Here is a 24365-nt window from a genome sequence, read left to right on the forward strand (position 1 = left end):
GCAAATATGTTGTGAAAAAATGTCTTCATTTTTATAATTATAGAACTGTGATAATTGGTCTTTCTGGAAGTCTTACGAACATTTTTGAATTTCTTCATAAATTCAAATCTGATGTCGGCGGAATTCAAAAATATTTCAGTCATTATATTACACTTCTTCCCTTTTAACCTCTGAAATTTTCATTTCTTATTTTAATTTTATAAACACAAGTAAGCCTTTTAAATACTCAGAATCACTGAAATCTCCAAATTTTGCTGCTCTAATGAAATGGATCAAATATAATTTTAAGTGAATAACTTTTTAAAATATCATTTCACGTGTGAAATCCCAACCGTTTTAGATTTCTTAATTATATCTTGAATGTGAATGAGATGTTTCTTCGATTAAAAGAATAAAGATTAACATATCTTAAATCTCTTAATTCATTATTCATATCGTTAATTACACCCAGTATGACGACACTCTGCTATCTATGCTTTTCCATAATTTACTTCTCTGAAAATTCTGCTAGTTGCGTTTCACTCATCTCCGTTTTCATTCACATGTTAAATTAACCAAGGACTTTGAAGGAGTTTGTAGAAAGCCAAATGCAACTATTCGGGCGTTGCGTATAATTTAAATTTTAATGATTCAACTACAGGAATCCCATTCAACGAAATTTTCTTTTAAATTACCGCTTATTTTTAGAGTAGAGTTTTAAGTTCTTTGTGTTAAGATATATTTTATATTAAAAATATTTCTATATACCTTAAAAATATAATAATTTGAAGATGATGAGACATATTTTAAATGCAATTTATAAAAAAAATCAACTTAAACAATTTAAATTAAATGAAACAAGTCTAACAATTTCACAAACAAATAATAATTTTTAAATTCAAAGAATCAGTAAAAATATGCTATTGATAGTTTTAATAAAGGATGTATACATAAGAAGTGAAAATAATAAAGTGATAATAATTATAACTTAAAAAATAATTTTAATAAAAATTAAATGATAAACAAACAGTTTTCAGCACTTTGAAGTAGCGCTGCATTACAAATAAATTAACAAGTGAAAACAAAATCTTTTTTTTTTACTATGAATTGATTAAAATCTATCAGAATTATAAATTATATTTTAACGTTATGTGAACAGGAAATTCTAGAGAGCACACAAAATTGAATTACGCAGAAATTCGAATTAAAAATCAGCCAAATTTCGAAATATATTATTTTTCTTGAGAGCAATTGATATGTGAATATAACATACACGTATACATAAAACTTTTAATCTCTGAAGGTATGAATTAACAGAAAGAATTAAAATCACTTTTCGATCTAAGATTTTTCGAGATTTTTTTTTTTAATATTCTAAATAAAGCATGATATTATTATTTTAAAATAACCGTACATTAGTATTCAGATGAACAATGTGCTTTTAATAAGTTTAGCTGTTTCGTAGAAAATGATGATAAAATGAGAAATTTCAGCTTATTAAAATATTAGGTTAATTGCTTCGGCAGTACATATACTAAAATTGGAACGATACAGAGAATATTTGAATGGCTCCTACGCAAGAATGATACTCAAAACCACGAAGCATTTCTCATTTTTAAGATAATTAAATTTATCAGTGAAAATAGAGACCTTTTCTTGCCTCCCTAGCTTTTAACATACCACACTCACAAGAACTTAGGGGGGGGGAGCACCACAGTTTCTTCACATACATTTTTGCATTCATAAATATCAATCAGAGTTTTTCTTCATTTCCATTAACCCTATTAGTTTCCATTTAATTTTTTTAACTCCTTCCTCATTTACTATATCATGATAACAAGTGAACATAGAATTCATGTATATGTGTATATTTTCATACATAATATCTTTCTGCAAATTATTATACCAAATAACTTTTCTATAATTTTTTAAAGTAGAAAACCTTTGCAAAATGTTTCATTTCATTAATCTTTCATCTTTGATGTTTGTAAATTCTGTACATAGTTATTTTTGTTTCTTCTACTGTAAGCATTTTTATATTCAATAAAATTTCCGCAACATGCCCATCAAAAACCGTTCAGTTCCCAAAATGGTTACGAATACGAGGGCATGAGATTACGTGCTGTTCTGTCTTTATAGAATTTAGGACTTTTTTTTATTGAAATCTATAAATATTCCTAATTACATTTTTTCAGATTTAATTCAGTGCACTCTTGTGAAATTCCTTGAAATTTTATACATTCATTCAAATAACAAAAGGAACTAAAGCATTTTTAGCTTGTCACTATTTTTTAAATATCTACAGAAAACGAATTGAAGAATTTTTGAAATTGGCTTCTTCACAGCCAATTAAAAAACTGTAAAAATGCTGTCTAATTCAAAAATGTGACGTGAAAAAACTGCTTCACAATATGAGTACAGTATCAGAAAATGTAAATTTTTAAATTACGTATTTAATATTTAATAATTTGGATGAACAATACTTTATTAATAAAAAGTAAGTATTTGAATAAATAAAGATATATGAGTTATTTTTAGAAATTTTAATAGATGTCAAAATGGCAATTATATTAAAGTAAGTGATTTTATTATTGAATCAATGTACAGCATTATTTACAACAATTGACCAAAACATTTCAAAATTCACACCTCATGCATCTCAGTATAATTCAAATAAAAAATGCAATACAGTTAAAAAAAAAAAGTTATTGAATACATTATACTGCCGTAAAATCTATGAGTGTATTGGGAAAGCAATTTAGAAAAAAAAATAATAAATAACTAAATAAAAATTATAAAAATAATAATTAAATTTGTCTAAATAATAGCCAAGACAACTTTGAATTATAAAAGGTACGTTAATTAAATTTTTTTTTAAATCTGCTAAGAAATTAAAATTATCCACTCATTTCGAATTCAGAAATGTTTGAATTAGTCAGTTTCTACCGTATTATCAAAACTTTCACTTATACAGAATAATGAATTAGGGACATTTTGTCAAATCTTTTGTGTTTAGCTCTCTCCTAATGAAAAACATTAACACTCATTTTATGTATTTTTAATTTTTTACAACTTCATATTTAATTTCAAATGTAATATTTTTTTTTCCTATTCTTTTTCTGTAACAATATGCGTTTTCTCTAGAGGTATTTTTTTATTGTTTGCAAGGGTGCAATGTGTTGAAGTGTGGTCTGTTCCTTCGTGCTAGGTAAGGTTACTTTTCAGCGGCCCCATCAAGTTTCCCGCATGACCTCTGACTAGATAGGGGTATCGCACAATATACAGAATAATGAGAGACATCGTTTTGATATCATGAAAATATTGCTAATTTGTTAATAGTTCCATTTTAGCATAGTTTATCTTTCTTTTAGTTTTCCTACTTCCTAACAATCATTTTAAACTAAAGCACGTTAATTCTAACACTAAAAGCTAATAATTATTGCTGACTTTTATTGCCAGATCGTCTAACTAGGTAGCGTGCTGCAAATTGCTTTTCCGATTCATTCATCGATTTCTTTTCTCTCCCGCAGTCTGTGCCTTTCCCTACGTCATGGCCTTCACGTCCGACAACATAGAAATCCGACTCGTCATCAACGGAAACCTCGTACAAAGCATGGTCATGCCCAGCCTCAAGCTCATCACAGCGAAAGTGAGAATCACTCATTTCTTTCCCCTCATGGACTGCGTTCCCTTTTTACTCATTGTACATTTCTTTAAAAATTCCTTTCTACTGGCATCTGAGTATATCATTTTTATAAACGTTCTTAAATCACTGTCTGAAAATCAGTCACGTAATTAACCCCTTCCAGTGGGATTTAATAATGAAAAATTGCGCATGAAACAACCATTTAATTTTTATTTAAGAACATTTAGTTCATTTTATAATTCTTACATATTGTAATTAAAATTATATAATTGATATAGATATAATTGTAATTCGTAAAGTTCATACCTTTAATGACTGCGGATCAACACGTAATTCTTTTCAAATGTGTCTATGACTACAGAACGAGCATTCACTAAAATCACTCATTAGTCGCTAAGCGCGTTTTTCATCTTCTTGATAATATTTCGCTAACATTAGTTTCATTATCAGTATCAGGTAAATGCATGCTTATTTCTTCTGATTTTTCTGAATCCCCCCCCCAAATCACATTGTTGTTGTTTATTTTACAATACGTTTTTTTCTTTTAGTCAGACGGATGCTCACGCTAAATATATATAGGAATGAAATCCCACTGACTAACAACAATTTGGCCGTAACTTGTACCCAGATGATCTAACCGCAAACGATATGTGATAGTGATCTATGACATCAGCATAGGGAATAAAAGTGCTGCCGAATTTAATGCACAAGAAATTTTAAACCAAAGTGTAGCTCGCCATTGTGCTGTATGGCATGAAAAACCAATGACGAGACTCGTCATTTTACCGGAAGGAGTTAAAATGAATAATATCTGAAACATATTGTTACGAATCTGTGATGCTGCTTCCCAGCATAGTTGGTTCCATAGGAGGTCCCGGAGCTTGGCGACTTTGGCGCCAAAATAGATTATACCCGAAACATCCAGAATTTTCCAGATCCGTTAAGTAGGAATTAAGATCCCTTTCCTTTGGTTTGAACCAGAGTTCCAGCAGTGACAGCGCTTTTCAAATATTTTTTATGAAAGGAGTCAAACGGTCGATGTCAACTTTGTACTGACTGCTGATGTGCTTTTTGATAGCTGGCAGTGAAGAGCCACCTCTCTCTTTCAGAGAGGCGATGGATTTCACGACCATTTCGGAAACCTTGGGATGAGTTGGAGGATTAGGTTTCGATTTGGTTCCGCTACTTTTTGCCTTTTTCTTAGGCTTGGCAGTGACTGGAGCTGCAGGGGCAGCGGCTGTTTCCTCGGACATCTTGACAGTCGAGAGTCTGAAACGAAATATAAAAATATTCGGAGTTCAGAACGGCGAGGCATCTCACCCCCCGCCTCCTGAGACCTATAAAAGGAGGCAGACGCAGCTGCCAGAGTAGTCGTAGACGGAGAAATCGTAGTCGGAAGCGGCAGAGAAGAGTAGTCGGAAGCGAGAGAGAAGAGTAGTCGGGATCGACGGTGAAGAGTGGTCGGAATCGACGGTGGAGAGTAGTTGGAATCGACGGTAAGGAACTGGCCTTCCAGACATTAGCGAATCAGCGACGGAGGCAAGCTAGTGCTGAACTAAGCTGTGCGCTACTGTCTGCAGTTGAGTCTTGTTGTATGCTGTTGTATGCTGCCCGTCTCGGCTGAAGATAATCGTCTTCTATGCTGTATATAGTTGTCGTCTTTGTGCTGTCCTGTGTGTATTCGTCTAAATAAACGGCGTTTTTTTTTTTTCTACTGCCGCCTGCTGATTGAGCGTTCTCCACACCATATAACTCCCACTATCCAAACGAACCCCAGAAATTTCGTAACATTTGGTGTCAAAAGTGGAATAGTGGTTAATAGTGTATGGTGGTGACGAGATCGCAAGCAAAAATGACTGATAGCGGTAATGGTGAGTTGCTGGCTCTGTTGGCTGAGATGAAGAAATCTATGGATGAGATGAAGAAAAGACAAGATGAGTTGAAGGAAGGACAAGAAAGAATTTTGCAAGAAATGGAAGCCTTCACGGAAGAAATGAAAACCGGATATGAAGAAATGAAGAGTGAATTGAAGAAAGGCCTTTCGTCGTGGAAAGAAATTTTAAAAGATAAATGTAATAAAACAGAAGACGTCCAAGATATCACAGAAGAAATTGGAGGAAGCAGCGAGAGCCAAGTGGAAGAAGAAAAGGCTAAAGATCGAATGGAGACCGGTGTCACCGAAAAGGAGCTTAGCCATCCGGAGGATGAATCGAAGTTTAATAAGGAGAGGCACGAACAGGGAGAATGTCAAATAATTGCGGAACTGAAACAGTCTTCTCCGAATGAGTCCCCTGAAGTGGAACCGAAAGTACAGGCGCTTGGGGATGATGGACTTTCTTCGGACGGGTCTGTTGGTGGCGACCCGTGCTCGATGCCTATGGATGCAAGAGTTAATGCGACCCTGTTTGGATTGGATTCGTCCCAAAGCTTAAAGGGATTACCTCTCTGCAAGCCTCTTGGTATCTCCTGGTGCAGTGACACGGAAGAAGACTACGTGGCTGGAATCGCTGATCCCTGTAGTCACGGTCTCAATTTCCTCCAAGAATTCGGATTTGCTGTGTATTTTTCGAGGAGTGTCATGTAAATAGGAGCCGAGGAATCTTCTGTGTATCCGGTCAAGTTGTGTTGTTGCAGAAAAGCCCTTCCCGTAAAGACAGATGTCCTCTTCAGAAGATCCAATATGGAGAGTTGCGGACAATTCTCAAGTGTCGAGAATGAGCCGGGAATAGGCGGAGATATTCCCGCGGAAGCTTTGGCGATGAAGGCGAATACATGGTTTTCGAGTGGACTTCAGAAGGCACTGTTGGATCATCCTGATATACGATTGGTTCGATGAAAGAAGTTTAAACTGACCAACCGACCAGCCTTGCAAGAATTCATTCCGGAGGCCTCTACTGCGATCCAGCGTTTCGCTCCATGGGACACATTGCATTTTAAGAAGAAAAATCAAGTCTGGGTGTACAATCCGAAAAGACGAAGAGGTAAGAGTCAAAATCATTGAGAAGGTTCGGATGGATCTTCAGTCGCCGCCAAATTAGTAAACGATGTCATCTTCGAAAGAGCGGAAGTCGCCAAACGCATCAACATCATCACATCATTCGGAAGCCTACGCCAGCTGTTGAATTGAAGTGGGACTGCCCGGGACGTGCAGTCCATAGGAGGGGGACAATGTTACGAATCTGTGATGCTGCTTCCCAGCATAGTTGGTTTCATAGGAGGTCCCAGAGCTTGGTGACAAACTTGGCGACCATTTGGTGACTTGGCGACGAATTTGGCGACTTTGGCGCCGAAATAGATTATACCCGAAAAGACGATAATTTTCCCGATCCGTCCAGTAGGAACCGAGATACGCCTCGAACGTACCTGATTGGTTGAGGGGCTTCTAGCCCCACCTCCTGAGACCTATAAAAGGAGGCAGGCGCAGCTGCCAGAGTAGTCCTAGACGGAGGAGTCGTAGTTCGGAAGCGACAGAGAAGAGTAGTCGGGATCGACGGTGAAGAGTGGTCGGAATCGACGGTGGAGAGTAGTTGGAATCGACGTTAAAGAACTGGCCTTCCAGGGATAAGCGAAGCAGCGACGGGTTCAAGCTAGTGCTGAACTAAGCTGTGCGCTAATGTCTGCAGTAGAGTCTTGTTGTATGCTGCCCGTCTCGGCTGAAGATAATCGTCTTCTATGCTGTATATAATTGTCGTCTTTGTGCTGTCCTGTGTTTCTTCGTGTAAATAAACGTCGTTGTTTTTTTTTTCTACTGCTGCCTGCTGATTGAGCGTTCTCCACACCATATAACTCCCATTATCCAAACGAACCCTGGAAATTTCGTAACAATATTTTTAATAATATTATTTTCCCAATGCCACCATAAATTGATGCTTTAATTCTCTTTGTAAAAAAATTCATTCAACTAGCCATGGTAGAAATATAAATAATTTCTTTCGGATTGCTTTAACTATAAATTATCGTTCTTTTCCTTTCGGCCTATATAGAATTCGTTCGTTTCCAAATAAAAAGTGTTAGTGATATATTTTCAATAAGCGAGTTTCTGTTTTTAATTCAGTTACAAAGAAAAGACTCGCTCCATCTGTGACATTAGATCCTAAGAGACCCACAAATCTCTAGATGTTATAGTAAAATTAAGGATACAAATATTTTCTCTCAATAGTGAAATGGGCAACTTTGCTTTAAATCTTCAATGAAGTATAAATTTAATATATCCATTCTTTTCTTTTGTAATTACCTATAAAATTATGGTAACAATCTTCCGTTAGAACTGATTGTCATTTGTTTATAAAATATCGGAATGCAATGTTGGGAAAGAACATTGTCTGCAATTCAAATTGTTCATTTCAACATGACATTAAGAATACTTTTCCTTTTAGGTTAGTCTGAATGTAACTGTCGTTTTGTTTGTTGAGTAATGTTTAATTTATGTTGATTTTCAATATTTATTAATTTAGACTATTTGCATAATTTTATGCAAACTGATTTGTTTCATGTCTAAAATTTTATAATCCATTTTTCACCCATTTGCTTAGGCGTTAGAGTTATGAAATTCCAAGATCTGTGATTGTTCTCAATGTTTTTTATAATATTTTAAAGCTAACGAGAATTTTAGCAATTTATCGCTTAACCTTATTTGGTTTTGACAGAATGCCGTTTTGTAATGAATTTGAAAAAAAAAATTGCTCATTGATTGTAATAAAATATATTAAAGACCAAAAAGTCGATATTAATAAAAATGTAAATACTTTTGAAAGTAAATATTTTTTTAAAAAATATTGAAAATGAACTAGTTTTTAGTCAGAAATATTGTAGTCAAGGTAAACATTACTACAGCGTGAGGCAATAAAGAAATTAAGTCATAATAAACAGAAAAAATATTCTAATACATTCGCTAAAGGGAAAATACTTAATTAATGTTGACAAAAGCTCTTTCGTATGGAGTATTTAGATCAAGGTGTCACACCATAATGATTCCAACTATAACCTTCAAGTTTTTAATTTAAAAAATACACTCTATATTCTAGTACACTAGTAAAAGTGTGCTTTTCAAAACTTTTACTTTTAGATAATGAGCACTTTTCCCGTTTTATTTCCTAACCATTTCTTAGCCCTCCTAAACACATCAGATAGTTTTCCCTGTTTGATTTCTGTTCCGATAGGACTGGATTTTGTTTGCTGGTATTTGTACTCTGAATCACTCAAAATCTTCACACTAAAAGAGCTCATCTTTCCTTTTCAGAGCGACATCATCTTCGCTACCACCGCACCCGAAAGTTTCCAAGTTCGCCGAGAACGCGTCAAAGTTGACAAGATGGACAGAGATCCGAGTCTTTCTCCACCTTCATCGCCACACTGTAAGTCGATCGGCACGGTAGGGCAATTCGTACTTTAGAAATGCATTCGATAGCAGGTCGGATGTACGCTCACGGGCAGATAGCAGGAGTTTCTTAGTTGTATATAAACCCTTTTGCACAAAATCTATTTGAGACGAAATACAGAACCTTACAGAAATTGGGTTAGAGGACTCTTGAGCGAGGATAGGTTTCTATGTAGAGTAATTTGTCTGGCCGGTTCCATTCTTATATCCAACATGTGTTCTCGATGAAACTGAGTATTTTGCGTTGCTTCCTTACTTATAATAAATGCCGATAAATGTAATATAAATATCTGCCTATTCATTGTTGTATTTTGGTTGCAACGAAACTTCGATATCGCATTAATAATTTTGCTCTGCACAGAACAGACTGAATTTATGAAATAGCAGATATAACAAGAAATTTGATAACTGTATATATTCAACGAAACCAAATGAAGCCATTTTCTTTACTAGATGAAATCTTAATGGGAACGATTTCCTTTTCTTTGTCGTTCCTCACGATTATGTAAATAGAAAGCAAAAATATAAGATAAATGAAATGGGGTTAAAACAATCCTCGTTTTGAATCGCTCCTTCCTTCAGTACTGCTGGCTTTCTAGCCTATCATTGGTGTGATGTAAATTTGCGTGTTTAAACAGGAAATTCCTGCTTCATCTCGGTATCCTGCCACATTGTTAAAGGGGATCGTGCTTATTTCATAATGTTCTTCATTCAGATGGCAGCAAGCGCATTTGTATGCAAAGAATGCAATTACGACGCTAAATTTCAAGCTTGAATTTCATAGTAGGAAAAACAACAATGATAGAAATATGCAGTTGAATCACAAATCAGAAAAGATCACTATGCCACATGTTACTTTTACTGATGCAGAGGAAATTGTATTTCGTCAAAATTGGCCTTGCATAATCTGTGTAAATTCATATTGCTGCTCAATCAAAAGTAAATCAATTATTATATACATTGTTAGAAAATTTGTAAAAGATTATCCCAAAATTTGTTCACATGTGAAATTTATTAATTAATCAAAGCATAATTGTCGCATATAAAATGTTCTTTTTCATCATAAAGTCTGTTTACTTTTTCCTTTCCCTTAATTCTTAGATACCATCAGCAGTATTCACATATAGTATGCCTGCATTAGATTTGAGGAAAGTTTGGCGACTGATTATCCCTTTATTCGCGTCACTCAAACAGTCCTGAATTCACAAATAAATCTATGAAAACTGTTGTCAAATAATATCCAAGGTAGATTACAAGCAGCACTGAATACTGCAAATGCAATACATAAGAATGAAATTAATGTCACCAGCAGGTGCATCATCTACTTTCACAAACGCTTGTCGCTTAAGTCAGCGATTCTCAACCTATGGGGCGCGCCCCTCTAGAGGGGCACGAGCACACTAGAGGGGGTTGGGCGAGAATATCCAAGATAAAATATTATTTTAAAAAATTTATTAACTGACTGAAAGGAAGGCACACATACACATAAAAAACGAAATACATTTCGACATATTTAATAACTTATTAAAGTAAAACAACTTACTAAATCAAAACTTACTTAATCAAAACATACTAAATTAAAAACAAATTTAATAATTATTAGTGACTTCCTTGGGCCTGTCTTGCAGAGCAAAGTTTTTCGAAGGAAGGCTTGATATTAGAAATAACCACTCTCCGTTCTGTTTTTATATTTTGTCTTCAAAGAAGCTATAAAGTTTCACAAAGGTAGGACGTTGAATGGTAATAAAATGTGAAATGTCCTTGTTGTTAGTGCAGAAAAATCATGCGTACTCCTGCCGAAAATTCAAATAGCGATTTATTACTAAATTGTCTTTTAGTTTCATCACTTGTCGTAAAGTCTATGAATTTTTCTTTCTCATCAAGTGAGAGTCCTTCGAGAGTCTTATGAAATGGATCCCTAATCCACTCGTAACTTGCTATCAGTTTGTCGTCAGCATGAAAATACGTTTTAAAATTATTTGCCAGCATGGCTAAATGATTTTCAATGGTTACAAAAACAACTTTTACATGTTCTTTTTCAGCCTTATAAGTTTTAATACAATCATCCACATTTACAAACATTGTTAGGTTTTTTGCTTTAAATTTCTGCTCCATAATTCCAATTTTCTACAAAAAGCATTAACTTTATCACTCGTATCCAACTTGTGTGTATTTGCTCACTGGAGGTGAAGATTCAAATTATTTAATTTCTCTAATATCTCGACCAAGTACCTCAATTTCATTACAAATAAACCATCGCGAAAATTCACGGCCTCCTGTCTGTTTTCTTCTTCTAGGAAAATGGCGATTTCTTCTCTTAATTCATAAACACGTTGCTAAAATTTCCCACGTGATGACCATCTCGCAATAAAATAGTAACGCTGCATGTATTAAACCCATAACTTTAGAAAGTGCGGAAAATTTTCTCGATTTCAGGGGTCTCATTTTTATATAATTTACTACGGTTACAACCGTAGTTAACACAATATTCAAACCAGGACTCATTTCTTTCGAAGCCAAAGCTTCTCTGTGGATCATGCAATGTGTGCACTGAGGCGATTTTTGTTTTACAAGTGCTTGTATACCTTGGAATCTTCCGGACATTGAACAAGCACCATCGGTGCATATTCTGACGCAATTTTTTCCATTCTATGTTTGCTTTGTTCATAAAATCATTTAAAATAGAAAATAATGCGAGCGCTGATGTTTTGAGTTCTATTGGTTTGCTGAAAAGTAGTTCTTCTACTGACATATTATCACAAATGCGAACATAGGCAATTAAATGAGCATCTTTATTACTGTCAAGCTGTATTGAAAACAATTTGTCACGAAACTTCGAGAAAAGCTGACACTGTACATCTTCAGCTATATCGCCAATTCGACGAGCAACAGTATCATTTGAAAGAGGTATGAACTGCAATTGTTTTGAAAAATTATCTCCAAACATAGTTTCTACAATCTCAATTGCTGCTGGCAAAATAAGCTCTTCACCAATGGTGTGAGTTTTTTATATCTGGCTATTTTATATAAACTTTGTAAAATGCAATTAAAGCTTTTTTATTCTCAGTCAAAGTTTCTTTAAAAAATGATTTTTGCTTTTTGTATGATTTTAATTTTAATTCGAAGAATTCTCTGGGTTTGTTGACGTACTCACTATGAAGCGTTTCCATTATGTCGTTTCAGTTTCTTAGGTTTCATACTGTCTTCCGCCAACATTTTTGAGCAAATGATACACAGGGGCCTTTCTTCTTCATTTTCGGCTATATCGCCAATTCGGCGAGCAACAGTATCATTTGAAAGAGGTATGAACTACAATTGTTTTGAAATATTATCTCCAAACACAGTTTCTACAATCACAATTGCTGCTGGCAAAATAAGCTCTTCACCAATGGTGTGAGTTTTTTACATCTGGCTATTTTCTATAAACTTTGTAGAATGCAATTAAAGCTTTTTTATTCTCAGTCAAAGTTTCTTTAAAAAATGATTTTTGCTTTTTGTATGATTTTAATTTTAATTCGAAGAATTCTCTGGGTTTGTTGACGTACTCACTATGAAGCGTTTCCATTATGTCGTTTAAGTTTCTTAGGTTCCATGCTGTCTTCTGCCAACATTTTTGAGCAAATGATACACAGGGGCCTTTCTTCTTCATTTTCTTCAGTACTGGTAAACCCAAAATTTAAGTATTCTTGAGAATATTTCCTTTATTTTATTTTCGGAACCACGCTCGTCTGTGTACTTGTTGATGCTTGACTATCGACTAATGCTTGCTTACTTCCGCTTAAAAATTTATTCATGAGTCTACATAAATCTGTTGCAGTGAATATTTAATATGGTGAATTTCAATTAACACGAAAACATATATGACATACACATTCGCGATAGATTCAATAGCGATAAAAGGATCAACTCAAATCAGACTGGCTGCAATTGTAACTTGCGTTATCGAACATTTTCCTTCTTTCTATGTGAAAACATTTGCTCTGCACCTGGTCGAGACGGCATCGGTCGTGTGGATTCCCTTCCACAAACATTGTTTATTTTTTCACTTTTGTTTAGTCATGCTTCTGTTTTATTTCTTTTATTATTCGAAAAAATGTATTCCCTTTTTCTAAATTTAGCTCACCCCGTCTATGTGTATTGTCATTAACGAATTTTTCTACTTTCATATTCTTTTAACGTTACCTCCCTGTTTGGCTTTCATTTCAAATATAATATTTAAATTTTCTCCGCTTTTATTCGCTTCATCTGTTCACCGCCCACTTGTCCAAAATGCAAGATGTGTTTCTCGCCAACGTCGGCTCGCTTTTACTCTTGTTTTGGCAAATAATTTAAAAACAGAATCCAAAATACTCAATATGCATTATTGTTGTATACATTTTATTGTAGGGGGGGCGTAATGTAAATTATGATTGAAAACTGGGCCACGAATACTGAAAGGTTGAGAAACGCTGGCTTAAGTTGTATTGAGTGAGGTGAACTTTAGGAGATGGCTTTTTTACTTTAAGCTTCATCTCCAGTTCCGTCCATTGCTGTCTGTCTCGAAATGGACAAAATACAATTCACTAAAATGTGTAAGTAAATCCCAAAATTTTTTTGAAAGGAAGATAAAAATTATGAAGTAGCATATTGAAAATAAAAAAAAATATATTGATATGAAAAGATTTTTTATGATATTTTATGCCTCTGACTCAAGGAAACTTGTATTATTAGATCAAATATGTCAAGTTACAAATGATTTCAACTATAACCTGGATTGGATCACCGAAGCAGACCTCATTCGATTAGTTTCACAGTCAGTTTCTCTGAATAATTTCATCCGCCACTCTGCCGAAATAATATGATTTTCATGTTATCATCTTTGGGTGGAATGATAAATGGAATGATCATCTCACTATAACAGTGCCTCTGTTTCATTCACAAAAGAAAAGGAAAAAAAAAACTCTTATTATTTATTATTTTTTCTATTTATCTCCCTTGTTGATATTACTTGTAAATGTTAATTGTGTTTATTTTTTAATTTTCATTATATTTAATATATATTATTTGTATTAGTATGTATGCTTATTTATTTATTATACGATTATGTTAATATTTTTGCTATTTCTTCGTTATTACCCCTTACCTTAAATTGGCGCGTCACGTGTTTTCCGAAAAAAAATTTCTCATCGACTCGCGTGAGTCTCTGCGCCCTCGCTTTTCAAGCTGACTCTATACGGGTAGTTAAAAACTCACGTGCTGTTCTTATGCTTACGTGAATTATATGCTGTTCTTTTTTTCGTTCTTTTATTCTTAATCATTGCTGTTTAATCCATTGTTGTTTAATATATTGCCGTTTTACAGCTACAGGAGGGGGTGCACCGTACAACTTTGATGGGGTGAAGCCATTCCGGATCTTCCGGATTTCGTACACTTCCCTGACGGGTAGCTCACCCAGCGAGCGCAGAGTGCCCACACCCACCACACCCACTCCCAACTCAATGCTCAACGCCGGTGCCTCCGGCATCAATTATCTTACACCGGATACGCAGGTAAGATTTCCCTCCAGTCAGACTGTTCGAAACTCACCTTACCGAAGATCGATTCCACGTGGATGGGAGTCTACGCACCAGCAAGGGACATTCTCTTGCTGGTGTGACGCGGAATCTTCAAAAGACCAGAACCAGCAACCAGTACCCTCACCACAGGTTCAAAGGAACGAGAATTCATATTCCTTGTTCCAAATATCTTAGTGTGATGACTTTCTAGGATTAATTCGTCTGTATTTAATTTGTCATATTTTTAAATTTTAATCAATTATAGCGACGATAACAAAGAAATCGTACGCATTGCCCTCTCAAGCCACCTGTTTTTGAATCCACTTATTAAAACATCAAAAATTATTTTGAAAAGTGTGTTAAGATTTAAAAAAAGGCTGTAAGAAACACGACTGCTTGATAAAAATAGAGATTTTTTTTTAAATTTTCAAGTGATCAAAAATTAATTTTGTGTGATACTATGTTTTTAAGTTTTTAAGAAAAAAAATTAAAACTTCCAATTAATGTTTAAATAAAAGATATCATTGAAATTATTAGTAATTCTTTCATAATGAAAATATAGCAAGTAAAAATAATTACGTATCTAATATGATGTTTCTAAATCCAAAGATTTATTCTATTGAGTATTTTCATCACATGCTTATCACCATAACATCCAGCCATTAATGAAATCTGTGTTTATTCGAGATGGGATATTATTACCTTCAAAATAAACTAAAACAATCAGTGATCCATGCTTTCAATAATAATTGTGAAAATAACATAAAGAGTATTTAAGCAATATTTAGTGACAAATTCGGGTTTCCGTAAGTCGACATTCCATCAAAACTGTTGCATGGAATTTGGTAGCGAAAACGAAACATTTTTTACATACATAACAAACAACAAACAAACAAACATAAACATAACAAAAAATTTTACAATTAATGAAAAAAAATTCAAATTTACCCTTGAAGTCATTTAAATTATTAATAATTTTTTTTAAATATTCAAAGTTATTTTTCCTAAAATCAATCCAACAATGTTGCATTTTTTTAGCAGATCAAATCATTATCTTAGGGAATAAGCTTGTTCGAATCGATGTCATTGCCACAACCAATCATCTTAATTGTTCATTTTGCCAAATATTATTTTAAAAGGCTTTAAATTACTCTCTACAAAGGTATAAAACACTTCTTATTTTTAGTTTTAGTTTTAAGGAAATAGGATTTCACGAATGAACGCTGTTGTGGCATTAAAATGTTTTCTTCCTCTTGGTATCTTCTGATTTCATTGCCGACGAACTGTTGCAACACCTGCATTTTTAAGATAGTCTGTTCAGCATCAATTTCTTTTTCAATAAGAATTATTCTCCAATACTCTATGCATTAATATATCTTCTTCAAAGTCAAATTCTCAGAATTAAGCATTTTTGAAGATGTTTTCAACGATGACTCTCGATAACCCTTCAAATGCAGTTAGTGTAAAGTCAATAAAAGTATCAGTTGTTTACAATCTTTAAGGCAAAACTAAAACAAAAAAAAGGAAAGAAAACATTTCTTTAATTCTTCTTAAAACGCAAGATTTACCATCAAATGCTCGCTTAAGATTATATTTACTGTGCATTGAGTTACAAAAATACTTAAAGAAGATTATAATTTCTACTCGAAAATCGTAGAATAACGAGGTTTTAAGCGCTATTAGTATTTATGCTTTTTTTAAATAACCCATAATTATAGTACAAAGAAGATGCGTGCACAACCATATTTAATAATATCTCAATATACATGAATATAAAAGCGATTATCAAAACAATCGAAAGTGCTGCTTTCAAATATACTTAAAATAATATTAATTTATAAAAATTTGAGGAAAAACTGGGCAAGAAGAAAACTGTATCGTTTTTAAGTTGAAATTTTAATTTTTAAAATTTATGGAAAGTATTTATGCGCCAGAATTTGCTTCAAAGTTTTTGAAGAATAATTATTACATTTCCAATAATTTTTGATTTAATAAAAATTAATTAAATTTTGAAAAATCCTTTCTTGATGTGTAATATTTCTCGAAAAGTAACTAGGTTATTATCTCCAGTTTCAAAAGAGCTTTATGTGCATCACACAAGGCATATTGTACCATTTAAAACATCATCGTGTTAAATAAGGTCCTTAGATTTTGATAATTTTTTAATTAATGCAGTCTATAATTTAGTAATGATTTTTTCAAATTTTATGCATATTTCCAGAATGACCAATAGTGTCAGCCCTGAATTTTCAAATTTTCACTTTAAATTGAATAAAAAGTATCATAAGCGTTTGAAATAAGAGGTTATAAAAAGCAGGAAAACTGGTAGGACTCAAACGGAAATTCTAATCAGGCCAAGAAATTAAACAGTGTAAGCAAGAGCTGGAGACAAATGCGAAACTAACAATGGCATTAAATATAGCAGTTCAAATAAAAAAATGATAAAAAAAATTACATTTACAGTTTTAAAAACCCCCAACAACATAAGCATTTACAAAAAAATAACAGCTTAAACAATTCTGCAATAAAGCCACAAAATAAACAGTGTTATTCATATTTAACATTTCAGTCTCTTGTTAAAGAGAGAGATTTTCTTATCAATTTTTGGATTGAATCAATCACATAAAAGTCCTCGAATCAATTAAGGGCATTAAAAAATTTAGGCATTGAAAATGCAGGACATTAGTTCATTTAATAAACGAAAAGAATTAGGAAATAACAGCATTTTTTCCATTTGTCAAAATCTAATTGATAAAATTAATTTGTATTATAAATGCTATTTTAATATTATAGTGCCGCGTAGATGAAGTTAGCGTAAATAAACTGTATGTTAACTAAAGTCAAAAATAATACTCGCTAATCTCAACTCGAGACTTCAATCAAGGAATTAAACTTTGCATCTGTTTTCATGCACAAGACGAAAGGAATCTTTCAGATTTAAAAAGATACAGAAATTACAAGAACTTTCTAGAACAAAAGAGAAATAACAGAAAGTAATTCAATAACAAAACAGGTTTTAGGCAATTTGCCTGCAGTTGGATACGAGTTTGCGAGCTGTCACTCTCAGTTCATGGCATTCTATCACTTTAGTCCGCTCCTAGTTAGAGCAAGTTTCGTTACAATATAAATCATAGGTTCCCAAAGTGGTTCAGGTGGACCCCCAGGGGTCCATAAGAGACCACATGGGGGTCCACGTAGATATAAAAAGAAAACAGGGGTTCACAAGTTGTAAATGGGGGTCCACGAAAAATTTTCTGGTTTTCATAATAAAGAACAAAAATTTTGGCTTGGATTTACCTATCAACGTAGATTTAAAAGAAAATCTGATCAAATATAAAGCGGACATTGCGTACTTAACAGATTTGTTCATAAAATTCAATGACGTTAACTTGCAGTTACAAGGGGACAGCCTTAATTTAATAAAAACAAAGCGTGTAATTTCGGCTTTTCTTGGTAAATTGAAATTAATGAAGCAAAATATTAGTCGGAGCGAATTCTCCCAGTTTCTGCACTTGTCACAGATAGAATGTCTTGATGAGGATATTCAGACATACGCTCAACATTTAAATACCCTACATGATGACTTCAAAAATAGATTTGAAGATATTCTGACGATCTAAATACCACCATGGATCATAACATCATAACCCCCATTTGATGAAACGGAAGAGGAGAATGTGGTATTACAAGAGGAGCTACTTGAGCTCAGTACCAACGAGGAACTGAAGGTGAAATTTAAAAAAGGCTATCAAACATTTTGGCTGCAGGCAGAAATCCCCGAAAAATATCCTGGGCTGTGGGAAATTGCGAGAAAATTTTTGATAGCGTTTCCCTCGTCATATATTGTCGAAAGAAGTTTTAGTGCCGTTACCAACCTGTTAACAAAAAAAAAAAAAGGAGCAGATTGAACATCACAGAACGGGGAGATTTGAGAAAACTGAAGCCAAATATTGATAATTTGCTGTCAATTCATCAAGTACATCCGTCTCATTAAAAGTACGACTATTTTTTATTGTTGATTTACATTTCAGAGTTGATTTTTTGTCAATTGTTGATTGTTTGTAATAATAAATGTTTATAATTTTGTATAACCACAAGTATTATTTTTATAAATAGGACACAAGAAAATGTGCTACTTTTTTTTTTTTTCTTTTTAACACCCCCAGTGATAATAGGGTGATATTTTTTAGGAGTTTTGGGAATACAGTAGAAATGTAGCAACAGGGAGTCTAAAACTTTGAAAGTGGTCCAAGAGAAAAAAACGTTTGGAAACCTCTGATATAAATAATAAATGCAAGGAATCAGAGTAAAAAAATTTAGAATTCTTCAAAATTCTGTGGGGAGTCTTATGCGAATGTGCGGTATAAATACACTATTTTGTCTTTTCAGAATTCAATTCTCAATTAATCTATTAATTTATAAAATTTTGATTCATACAAGTGGGATGGTCTGATGATGAATTTAATTTTTAAAAAATTCAAGTATCCACAATATTTATAAGCATGAGTTAGAATTTAGGACTAAAAAGTAAAATAAGAGTAATATTTTTAGAAAAATATTATACTTTTTATTGCATTAATAAAAGGTATTTCCAAACATTATTTTTAATTATTTTATTCTTTTACAGCTAGACTGCCTGAGCGCCGATGGCAATCGCCTGCGGGCCGATGCAGCTCGACCCAGTCGCAGTGCGTCCTCCTCTCCCCTGCCCCAACTGCCTCTCATCCATCGGCAGGCCTCCCCCACCCGAGGACTCAACCGAGATCACACCCATTCCGCCAGTTCCGATTCTGGATTGGGCAAAAGTTTGGGATCCACTCCGCCGCCGAGTCCTTTTGTTGTGGCAGAAATCGACCCACCTGCTCCCTTCCAGGACAAGTGATGACCCCCCCCCTCCCCACTCTTTTATCATTCTTACAACAGAGATGAAAATGAAGAGCATGCGTACAAACTGTGCATTCGCGAAACTCAGTACAAACATTAAGGTGTACATTGCAGTACAAAATATTATATTTTATATGTACAAATGAATTTCAAAAAGTTAGTAATTACGTAAAGGAGAATTTAGCATATACATAAAAAAAAAATAAAAAAAACTGTGGGCCCAGATAAACGACTAAGGAGATAAATATTATAAAATTTTTTGTCATCCTAGTTGAAAAGTAACTTTACTTCGTCCCAAAATAATATATATATATTTCACATATCAAATTAGATTTGAAACATTCAAAATTATTGTCAATTAAAGTGAATTTTGGCAGTCAATCAATAATCAGTGTAATTGCACAGTGAATGAAGGAACGAGATAATCAGTTGTTTTATCAGTGTTTTTAAAAAGCGTTTTTTTTTTCTTTTTTTTTTTTTTAGTTAGATATAAAAAGAACTTTTGTTACTGATTTATTTTAGGTACAAAAGTAGCAAAGATTTAAAAAATACCTATAAAAAATGTTGCAATATTTGTTTCTTCCTATACAGTTTGAACCAATATATAAGATCAAAATAATTTCTAAAATATTCATTGTATCAATTTTTCAGAGAACTATGCAAAATAAATATTAATTTACACGATAATTGTTAGCAATTTTATAACTAAGAATTAAGACAAAACAGACACTTTTAAATAAATTCATCATTTTATTAAATTGATACTTATTTTCTAATAAATAATAAACCTGGATGCAAAAAAAGCATTTCGCACCTGAGATTTGCTAACCTGCTTGTTTCATCCTTGCTTTTTTCTTTTTACTTTATCAAATATTACCACTTGAATAATAATATAATAAGCATATTTTATTGAAAAATCCTCCTCTGAATTCAAATAATTAGAAATTCATTTTTATATCTTTATTTTATCTTATTTAAAATTTATCTTGTTTGCTCTAATGAGCGCAATCCCTCAAAGCATTGGGGGAAAAAACCTTATTTTTAAAATATTAATTCGAATTGTATGACAAGTTTCGTTTAAATCCCCAACCAGAGAATTAGAAAGAATTTTTTTTTTCTAACCTAAATAATTTATTCGGCTCGAAAAGCACCAGATGCTTTAAATGCTCAATTCATATATGAATAATTTAGTTCTAGCTCCGTCTTTTTTCTTCCTAATTATCTTTTAAATTGCACACATTGCAAATTCTTCAGATTATTTTAATTAAAATCTGTCATTAATATCCATGCATTTTTAATCGTATAATGAAGTAAATCCCCTGATAAATGCTATATTATTTCCTTTTTTTTTTCATTCATTTGTAAGATGAATCTTTTTCTTTGATACAAGTTGTTTATAATAGTACGAGAAAAGACTGCGTGAAAGGCGGTTCATATTTTACTCTTCAAGGCAGGAAAAGTATCAATAAAATAGCAGTTAATTCCATTACAGGAGTTTCAGAGAAACTGAAATCAGTAATGCAGACTTTCCCCAGGTGACAGAATGGATTGAAAAAGAATATAGCTTCGGAAAGGAATATTGGATTCGTTCTTTGTTATAATTTAATTAGCTGCTTTTAAGAATTCGGAAACAAATAATTCTTATTTTAAAGTTGATTTTCTGTTTTTTATTAAAAAATATAATCTTGATAGCATCAGGATGAAAATATTTTATTTCAATATTTACCATTTATTAAAATAACGCCATTACATGCAATAACGAATACTTTAAATCTCGACATAAATTGATTAAAATTTCAGTATCTACAAATAAAGGTTATTTATAAATAATTGAAATTTTGATTACTTTTTCCTTTCCCAAGAAAATGAACACGAATTCAAAAAGAATATCAATTTATTTTTTTGATGTCAGGTTTGAATCGACAACTGTTAATTTATATAGAGAAATTTTTCATTCACACATTTTGCATTTAATTTTTCAGGAGAAAACAAAATTATTAAACTGAGATTTTAGAAAATAATTATACTCTTATTAATTGTGCTTTTTCCTTCTAACTTTTCTGAAATCTTTTTAGAATGAAATGTGATATTTATAAGTGTATGAAAAAAAAATTAGAATCATTATTTTCTATAATTTATTTACTGAAGAATATTCACCAAACTATCTCAATATATAATTAGTTTCTTCCAATAGCACTATTCTCTATGAAGTGAAATAAAATTTTTGGAATGCCCCTCTGATAAATAAATTATTGTTGAATGTAAACTTGTCAGAAACAGATGCATACTTTATAATATAATTTTTATGAAAACCTCGTATTTTTCATCTCTGTTGAAGAATAAAGCACATTCGGTTGCAGCTGCATCGAGGAAATAATTCGAAGCTTTTATTTGAGAGCTTTCAAACAGTTCGAGAGCTTTTATTTATATTTTATGTTCTTGAATCAAAATAATTTCATATCTAAGAGATTATTGCTTAGTATTCTTCCCTTTTCTCATTAAAAATATGTCTTAATTTTATTTAAGTCATTTCAGATATTTTCTAGTAGATTTCGGTGTGGGTAATTGAATTTTCGAATACAAATTAGAATTAGAAATTGAATATATTTATTTCTAAGAATCCAGAGATTTCTCTAATGTCATTGCTTGGACTACAAAAAACAACAAAGATGCTTTCTTGCCAATTTTGCATCGATCCATTAAAAATGAATGTTTAATTTGGTATTAGCTTATTTTATTTTGAAAACAGAAAAAAAACTTTTTATTAATAATATGAATTAAAAGATATGAATTCTATCAATGCATTAATGCTAAGAATGAGTAGAATCATTTTAATGAGTTAACCTTTCAATAAACAGTGTTTAGTCAGATAATTAAATAATATGGCAAGATGAGTGACTTTAAGCCATTTTAAGATCAGGGATTAAATCGAAATCTGTCTTATGAGTAATGTAATATATGAAAATTTTGTCTCCCAGCTATGAGAGAGAGTAATTTCACAAAAGTTTAAAATTTGAGTTTTATTGCAATTTATTTATAATAGGAAAGTCTTTAATCAAGATACATTAATTGGGTATCTACACATTTTAAATTGTTAATGTTATTGGAAAATCAAATCTCAAAGTTTAATTTCATATTATTTTCATAATATTTCTTGTATATATATAATTTTGAGTGAAAAATAGGAAAAGTTTTCGATTTAGTGGTGATTTAAAGTTAGCGGTGCAACTATTGTGCAGTGCATCCTTGATTTTGGGACTGCCAGGCAAAGAGCCGATCCCACCTTAAATCTTTTTTTTTTTTTTCGTGATTAAAAATCTTCCTTCTGATGTGTTTTGAACTGAATCAGGTCATTTGACGAGGAATGGAGGGCCATTAAATTGGTAATCTTGCTGCTTCAAAGCTTATTCGAATGTAACTACAGAAAGCAACAACCGAAAGACGTCAAACTATGTTTCCATTGTGAAGAAAAGCCCTAGATCCTTTGATGGTAAACTGATGAGGTTTATTTCCTTTAGCCAGCCGATGCAGCTGCAACTTCTTCGACTCTGCACAAATTTTCTCTAGCTCTATAAATCAATTTTTACAACTCTCTCCTTTGCAAGGAAAAGAGCATTTGTTTACAAATCGTCTTCGGTAGCCGTTTGTATTCTACTTTAACGAACCCGAATATGTATTTCACATCTCAAATGGACGATATTTATCAGTATTTCTTCAACTTTTTTCTCTAGTATCTCGTATCAACGTTTTATGTGTATATATGTATATGTATAAACTTTGTTAACATGCGTTTGTGATCTCATTGTAAGCGAGTTACTTAATTGAACCATGTTATTCTTTCCGATTTTTCACTAAAAATGCAAAACTTTTTATTTTTTGTAAGTTCTACAACTAGTCATATGTTGTGTGTATTTCTACTGAAAATCCTTCACTTGATTTCGAAAATGTGTATATAATTGTCTCTTTGACTGACTTAGGACACTGATAAAGTCTTTAATGATCTTCGGTATCTATTTAAATAACAATTTAACTGTCGAAAAATTAGCAAGTTTTTTGAAATTTTGAACGTTTAAAACTGAAACATAATGAAGATGGAACGCTTGAATTTGGTAATTTTGGCTGAGTTCAAATCTGTTTCATGTTTAAGGTATTGATATTTGTATCACAAAAGGGAGATATTAGTAACATTTATCTTCAAAAGATTGGTATGAGTGCAATTAAAGTAAATCAGTCACCAAATTTAATTTTCGAAACATATGCATAAAATTAGAAAGTGTTGGACTAATCAGCCTTTAACTTTTTGAAAAGAGTCGCCGTTCCACTTTTAGATGCATTGTATTTTATAGTTAACTGCATTCATATTACACTTGATAGTTTCCTAGAAAACTGCCGTAATTATCATCGGTAATTAAATAAAAAGAATAATTAATTTCCTGTATGAGCAACAAAGGGAGATATTATTTTTTACTTACGTTATTTCTGAGATATACTTCTAATTATCAATAGAGATAATTATTGCTTTTAACGACATTAAAAGCAAATCTATAAACATATTACAGTTTGTTTGAAGAGAATGGGAAACTGGATCAGATTAAGTAAATAAGAAGTTTGTATGGATTATTTTATGCATTTTCATGTTTTAGTTTGAAATTAAGATACCATCAAAAAAGTACCTATGGTACATGTAAACTACACTAAAAATATAAAAAATAATTTATCTCTTAAATTCTGCATTGAAGTTTTAAAAAATGCTTTTTCTTATTCGTTCATTTTTCTTTATTTACATTATCAATTTATCAGTGTTCTAATCCGTCTATTACAGTCATAAAATAGTATTTTTAATAATAGTTACAACTATTTCTTAAAATAGTTGCAAAAAAAGAGTACAAGTTTGTCTCTCGGTGATCATTGTTTTTCTCCTGAGTCTGCTGTTGTTATGTAAATA

General features: G+C 32.4%; 1 protein-coding gene and 1 non-coding gene across 7 annotated transcripts in view; both read left to right on the top strand.

The window, feature by feature from the left end:
- Window positions 1-21358, top strand: part of LOC129957250 (GTPase-activating Rap/Ran-GAP domain-like protein 3) — a 666176-nt gene extending 644818 nt beyond the window's left edge. For all 6 annotated transcript variants that reach the window (XM_056069502.1, XM_056069499.1, XM_056069503.1 and 3 more), the window contains 4 exons: window positions 3510-3628; window positions 8865-8979; window positions 14343-14530; window positions 19164-21358. In XM_056069502.1, the coding sequence (XP_055925477.1) occupies window positions 3510-3628; window positions 8865-8979; window positions 14343-14530; window positions 19164-19418 (677 nt within the window). In that variant the 3' untranslated portion in view covers window positions 19419-21358. The remainder of the gene's footprint in view (window positions 1-3509; window positions 3629-8864; window positions 8980-14342; window positions 14531-19163) is intronic.
- On the top strand, window positions 1494-1596 carry LOC129957971 (U6 spliceosomal RNA). Its single transcript, XR_008783069.1, has one exon. It is a non-coding gene; the product is annotated as a U6 spliceosomal RNA (small nuclear RNA).
- Window positions 21359-24365: the final 3007 nt, after the last annotated feature.

Source organism: Argiope bruennichi, chromosome 11, assembly GCF_947563725.1.
Source record: "Argiope bruennichi chromosome 11, qqArgBrue1.1, whole genome shotgun sequence".
NCBI classification, from domain to species: Eukaryota; Metazoa; Arthropoda; class Arachnida; order Araneae; family Araneidae; genus Argiope; species Argiope bruennichi.